The 7,528-nt window shown below is 36.8% G+C and overlaps 1 protein-coding gene across 1 annotated transcript; it reads right to left on the minus strand.

Moving 5' to 3' along the window:
• Window positions 1–632: 632 nt before the first annotated feature.
• Window positions 633–4,725, minus strand: LOC147403838 (Pentatricopeptide repeat (PPR) superfamily protein). The gene is made up of 2 exons (XM_086439582.1): window positions 2,868–4,725; window positions 633–1,152 (listed from the first exon to the last, which is right to left on the minus strand). The coding sequence occupies exon 1, from the start codon at window positions 4,673–4,675 to the stop codon at window positions 3,254–3,256; it is 1,422 nt and encodes a 473-aa protein (XP_086295708.1). The 5' UTR covers window positions 4,676–4,725; the 3' UTR covers window positions 633–1,152; window positions 2,868–3,253.
• Between the last annotated feature and the right edge of the window lie 2,803 nt (window positions 4,726–7,528).

A 7,528-nucleotide genomic window follows, 5' to 3' on the forward strand; every position in this document is an offset into this window, starting at 1 on the left:
TAAGTTTCACTTCTACGGCATCGACCTATATGCAGTAAAGAATCAGCCATGAATTAATGACCGAAGTGATTTAAGTACTCTTCCATGAAATGCTGAGGAATTTTTTTTCACCTCACAGTGCTCACAAAATCCAGGATCCACCAATCATATGACCGCACGTGTATTGATTGGCATCACCAATTTACAAAACTACCCTCTTTAGGCTTGACATGGCACTCACGGGAGAGTCTGAGCACTATAACAAAAAAAAAAAATCTGAGCAAAGAATCTCAATGTTGTGTGTGTGAGAGAGAGAGAGCATTGTATTAAATGGTGTCTCTGTATCCATGTGTATAATTTCATAAATTGAAATAGGTGTGACAATAGAGCATACAACGTCTCTGTATCCTTGTGTATAATTTCATAAACTGAAATAGATGTGGCAATAATCGTTTTCTCAAAAATGAAAAAACAAAGCTCAGGCCGTAATGGGAAAGAATGGACGTAATTTAAGGCATTCTCCCTGATTTTGGTGAATATTTGAGATACCTTGTGTTTTCAAACTAGTGACATACCATTCTTCACCACAGCCAACTGAAAATAGAAAAATGACCAAAATTTCCTAATCTCCAAGTTAGAGGAGGCCAAGACCATGCAGTATATCAAGACCATGTATTTATCAACTCAAACATCAAGATACACAGGCTAGGATACCAAATCACATACCCAAGAGAGCCTAGACGGTACACACCTGATCAGGGACCCAATAGAGTGATTTGCACCCTTATTTGCAATCACTGAATTTACCACCACCACCACCATCAACACTTCAGAAACGCAGAGCAATGATAGAGATCATTAGCACAAATATAACAGATCACTTGAGAAAACTAACAATCACACCACTAAAGGAGAATAAGGTAAGGTGTCGCACATGTAGCATACCAGACTTTTGACATGGCAGACTCCCATGTGCGTCACATAATGAGGGAAGAAGTTTCACAGCATAATATACTTCACAAGCAAAGTAACCAGGACAGTGAACCGGGCTGGAGACTAATAAGATTACATTGCCGCAACTGCCTGAGATCAGCACCATAGACCTGTTAAAGCCACATAGGAATTGATCCAAGAGGAAGTCAGGGAGATGCTCCACCCAGCAATGACGGCCTCCTGCAAAGGTAAAAAACTGCAGAGATTTAGCCCAAATGGTGTAGTAAGACAGCATTGAGTTCCCATTACCTGCAGCAATTCTGGGAATTATACATGGAAGAAGTGTGTTGCCCTTCACACAAAAAAACTATCTAAAACAAAACTAAAAAACGAACTATTCACCGTTTAGAATGGAACTAAAGGCTCACCGTTTAGAATGGAACTAAAGGCCCCGTGACGCATGTTGTCCACTAGCGCCTTGTGAGTAAGCTCCAAGAGGGGAACACTACACTAATGTGCAGGCTTATTCTCGACTAGTCAGCATGGAGTGTTGAATGTATATTTTCCTTTACTCTCGGGTGTCTCATACCCCAGTTAAGCCCCGCGGCCCACTTATGTTCATAGTTCTCCCCCTCTCCAACAGATCAATCTTTTGGAGTAGTTGGTTGGTTAACATGGTATCAGAGTGCTAGGTTCGTATAGGTCACAGGTTTGAATCTTTCCACCCTTATGGGTGAGGGGGAGTGTTTGAGTGTATATTTGCCTCCACTCTCCGGTGTCCACACCCCAATTAATCCCCGTGACCCTCTTCTATGCATAGTTCTCCTCTCCAACAGATTGGTCTTGTGAAGTATTTGGTTGATTAACATGGAGTACTCTCTCATAAATTTGGGGTTACAACACAAAACCAATTGGCAATGAGTGGAGAGGCCTGGGAGCTTGTAAGTAGAGAGACAAGGCAATGAGTGTTCGATGTGGGACTAAACTCAACACTCTCAAGGTTCCATCAGCTTCTAAGTCTTGTCCTTCTAAAGGACAAACTTTAAAAGTTGGAGGACCTAGTAATACTAGAATGAAAATAGCGCAATTTGGAAGGTGCCTCTTGCGCCTGGGGCCAAAAGAAGCTTCTAGCAGTAAATTATTTGGAGAAGTACACACTAAAACAGGTGAAGAATGAGAGGACCAAGACAAAAAAAAAAACACGATGAGTATTCACAACATCAACAATTTCCCACAAGTGGATTTTGGCCTAAATCTAGAGCAAGCCATATTTCAGATGCCACAAGCTTAGCTTCACAACCCAATGGAGATACATTTTGTGATCCATGCTTACCATGAGTATTGGGATACTAATAGGCTTGGGTATCTTAGCAGATATCTTCTTATCTCCTCATCTTTACCAAATTATGACAAGTTTTTTTTTTTTTTAAATAAATATAAAAAAAAGGAAATCACATTTTTACCCTTCTCTATATACCCACCATCTTCTCCATCCATCTATCAAAAAATAGGAGAAGAGGAAAAGTAGTATATAAAGTTGAAGGAGCATTCTTGGAAAGGGGGTAGAAGAGAAAAAGTAATAAGTTAGCGTTATTCTTGAAAGGTGGGAGAAGAGAGAAAGCAATATTATTATCCTCAAGATATTTCTTTTTTTTTTTTTTGGGGGGGGGGATAAAGATTGAGACAAAGGTGAGTGACAACCATTGTGTTTTATTATATAGATTCAAAAATGAATGATCACAAGTTAAGTAAAATAAAGAAAATGGCCTAAACAACATCAAAGGTCCAACAACCGCAGCCACATGGAATTAACAAAGAGTTTAATAGATAACACAGGACTATACGGTACATCTAGGATCACTAATACAGTAACTCTTAAATAACTGAGAACAAAATAAAGACTCATATTGGTTTCATCCACACGAAAAAAATAATGTGTAAGTAAAACAAATCACCTCTCCTGCTTTGCCATTTCAAGCTTGTGAAGTTCTCTAATACGCGTGGTCCAATCGCATAAAGGAGGAACCAGAACGACTTTAAGACTTCATAAACTCAGGAATTAGAAACAGTCCTGACAAACAAGCGCATTTTCCATAACTGCATTGTAACTCATTATTAGATCCAACACAGCTGCAATCACATTGAAAGATTTTCCTTTTTAGGTTGTAGTCGCCCTTCAAAGCTTGTAACCCTTTTTTTGATGGGTAAGCTGGACTTGAACCCACAACCTCAAATTTGCTTTGCAATGTGTCAAACCAACTAAGCTATATGTCTAGGCCCAAAACTTGTAACACTTGGTGCTCAAAATAGCGTCTTTAAGCAATAAAAACCCCACCCAACCTCAGATGCACACATCATGAGATCCTTCACCCAGAAACTTCGTCCCCAATTCTTTCCGTGGCTTAGCAGAGAGGCCTCTGGCTAACATTTCTTCATCATATTTTCGCGCCATATCAACCATGCCCTTCTGTAGCAATGCATCAATCAGAGCATTGTAAGCAAACTCACTTGGGCTACACCTATGTTCCTCCATTTTCTTCCAAATAATAAAAACGGGACGAAGAAATCCCCATCTCCCAAATTTACTTATCAGCATCACATAAGTGTCCATCCTCGGATGAATACCTCTCTCGACCATCCTTTCAAACAGTTTAAGAATCTCTTTAGGCCCATTAAGACATCCAAAGAAACAATGGTAAGTAATCGCATCAGGGTCACAACCCTTCTTCCGCATTTGACCAATCATCGAATACGCTTGCCTCAATCTTCCTGATTGGCACAAAAGCTTAATAATCGTGTTGTAAGTAACAATAGTTGGACTACAACCCATATCCAACATCTCACGATAGATCCGAATCGACTCATCAACACCATCCAAGAGACCAACAGCATGAATAACAGTATTATACGCCACTACATCCAATTGAATCCCTTTTTCCTTCATTTCTTTGTACAATTTAATCGTCTTCCATGGTTTCCCTGACTTACACATAATATCCATAAATATAGAATACGAATGTAGATCACGAACGACACCCTTTCGATCCATCTCTTCCCAGAAATCCCTACATTTCCTCCACCAACCAATTTTAAACCACCCACGAAGAATCATATTGTACAATTTCGTGTTAATTGCTATCGGTGAATCCTTCCCCATACACAACTCCTCTGCTTCAATTACATGTTTGTACTCGCAAAGAGCATCAACTAGATTCGAAAAACACTTTTCGTCTTTCAAATTAAATGCTTCTGCTCGATTATAAGTATCAATTGCTTCTTGAACCATGTGAGCCGATACGTATCGCTTGAACATTATTCGAAACGTTGTGTGATCCGGGGAGCAGAATTCATCCATTTTTATCCGCTCGATTAAACTCCAAGCTAAATCAAACTCGAAGAATTTACCTAAGATGTCGATCATCCGATTGTAGGTGTCGATGTTGTGTTCGAATCGGCATTCGTTCTCGATCCAATTGAAGAATTCGAATGCGCGTTTCCAATCGTTTCCGTAACTAATGATTGCTTCTTCTACTGTTTTATGATTCCAAATGGTTGAATCGAAGGTTTTAGAGGCTTCATTGATGCAAGTATTGGAAACCCTAGAAGTGGGAGTCGATCCATTTTTTAGGGTTTTGGACGAAAACCGAATAATTGGAGGGGAACCGTATAGATTTTGAAAGATTTGGATATGAGAGAAGACGGATGGAGTGAATCGAAAGAGGTGATTGAGATACCGTCTGGAGATTGATGTTAGAAAGTGCATTTTAGGTTTCTTTACAGAAAACTGGTATCGTTATGCAAATAAACTACGAAACAGGAGATGTCGTCGAAGTTAAAAATGGAAAAGTAAAAGTTCCCGATCAAATACGGTGTCTATGTGGCACGCTTCAGTTAGCGTTTAAAACACCTCGGGCTCCTAACTAAGTTGTGCACGCATCATCCTCCAATCAAAACGTGCGACGTAGACACTATTCTTTTATAGGAACGGGACACTGTATTGGATCGTGGCTTCTTATAAAAAAACATTCGCGCCACTAACGCCGTCCTACTACCATCTCTACTTAATAGCGAATAAATTCAAACGATAGGTATTTACGGGGCATGTTCGCCATTCTATTATTTCCCAATGTTTTGCCGTACGTGTTTTGTCCAATGTGAATTAGGAGTTTTGGAATAAGCTATTTTTTTGTTAAAGTAATCTTTAAAGTGAGGATATCGTCTTCATCAAAACTCAGTCCATTTCGAAATTTTAATCCTATCAAAAATAATTTATAAAAATTAGACGATCCACAATTCTTCAACTTGTAAATATAGGATTAAAAATTTCAGAATAAACTAATTTTTTTATGAGGATGATCTCCTCACCATAAAGATCATCCTCAACATAAGGACAAATGATAGGGTGCATTATACATTTCATCGTTAATAGCAACAACAATAATCGAAAAAAATAAATAAATAAAAAACTTACACAAATGTATTCCATGGTCTTTTAGAAGTCTAGCCTATGAACTTTTATGAAGTATTGTAAAGATTTGCATACTTACATGACAAGTACCATAAAAATAAAAATAAAAAAACTTGAATAATCAAAAGATGAATTGAAAAATTCAACATTTCACTTTTTTTGTTCATGGTATGATCCCTTTGAACGGTATGACTTTCTTCTTTTTGAATTGCAGTGGCGTTGAATATTCCTTTTTCAATTACACCACATTTAAATTAAGTCATGAGATTTGAGTTGCCCTACTAGCCCATTTTCAATGCACATCTTCACTAGTTTCTTAATAAAGAATAAAGTTGAATCAGTTATTCTTATAAGTTACTTTTCTATATGAGAAAAAAAAAAAACGCAATATACCTTTGTTTTTTTTCCCTCAATCAAGTCCATGTACGTGCATGATAATGTATGTTTTAGCTCTATCTCTGGAAAAAAAAAATTAGCTGACACAGAGGATGAGGAATCTTGAACTTCAACTTTAATACAACATCTATAATTTGGAAGTTTTTTTTTCAACTATTTTAATTCTTAGAGACAATTTTTTTATATACCTTGGTTTAGCGAAAAACATCTTTATGATTACAGTAATTGCAAATAAATATCTGATTAAAATCCCCTTGTTACCTTAGTGCATGTACTACATTGAGAGATGGATATTATTCCATTTGCCTAAAATTTGTCCACAACAAATAATTTTTTTCATTTTTAAGAAACAACAAATTAAAAATATTTGGACGAATACATCAATTGTCAGTTATAACTACTTTTCTTGTGTCTCTAAATTAATACTTTGGCTGACACTTAACATGTATATTTCAAAGTAATGATTCGATTAGAAATTAAACATGTTCAATACTACAAGATGGGAGATGGTCTCATGTATTAGTCATTTGCTTTAAAAAACATTTGTTCGCAATGAACATGAAATTATAAAAATCTAGTTTTATGTGTGAAGATAAAAAGAAGTTAAAATCGTTTGAAAATACACCCCATATCACGGTTGGTAAAGGAATGAGGAACAAGACACTCAAACCTATTGGTGTGAGGGTTGACACCATCAAATAAACAAGAGGAAACCCAAAGTGTTTTAGCGTAAATAAGATTTTGGGAAGATAAAAATTTGCAGAAGGAAAAGAAACGAGTAAGTTCTATGCAAAAAAAATAAAATGAGCGAAACCGCCAATTTATAGAGAAGTTCGAGTGCAAAATGACACAATCAACCGTCAAAATTTGTAGAAAACGTGTCAGGAAATAAAAAAGTTGTTTTAATATCAAAGGCAAGAGGAGGCATATGAAATGGCCAAATACGAACCATCATATGAAATTAAGATCGTTTGATGCTGCCAAATTAGTGAGGTATTAAATATGAGTGATTGTTGAAAATTCCAAGAGAGGCGATTTGAGAAAATGTGCACGGGAATGCGAAATGGTTCCCGAGAAATTGTAAGGATCACATTTTCTTGAGAGGGGGTAATTGTATAGGATGAAACTTTACATTAGATCATGGCCTTACACATGAAAGTATTTACTTTGTAAGGTTAAAAAGGTAGAAGGGATCACATCCCAACCCCATAGTGTCTGCATGGATAGTCGGCTCAACATTAACTTGTTAGAGTAGCAGAGTATATACTTGGGATTATTAGAAGTGATTGAACATGTCAATCACGTTCTTTCCTGAATGGGTAACTTCTAAACTCAAAGGTTTTCTTTTATCTAACTTGAAGGTCTAAGAGCAAAAGGATCACGACGAATCCCCTTCAATAAGGTAAAGGGTGACATAGCCAAAGAAGGAGTTTTGGAAAGAGATTTTAATTTATAAAGAGGGGGAGAGGCCACGAGAGAAAATCTTTTTGGCGATGATTCGATTTTATAATTATTACTTCCTACCATTTTAGTACTAATTTGAGAGTTAGAGAATATTTGGCAGGTAACACATCGATCCTAGCTTGACAAAAAAAGATGAATTCCCCATTATAACAAATGTTATTGAAGTGTTCGAATTACGTCAAAGAAAATACCTCTATAATATCAACATATTTTCTTTTCTTAATTAACGTCGTCGATATCATTATCGATTTATTACCCCATGCTTAATTTCCTAATACATGGTAGTGA

Source organism: Akebia trifoliata, chromosome 4 (assembly GCF_017979445.1).
Source record: "Akebia trifoliata isolate Shusen 1 chromosome 4, ASM1797944v1, whole genome shotgun sequence".
Classification (NCBI taxonomy): Eukaryota; Viridiplantae; Streptophyta; class Magnoliopsida; order Ranunculales; family Lardizabalaceae; genus Akebia; species Akebia trifoliata.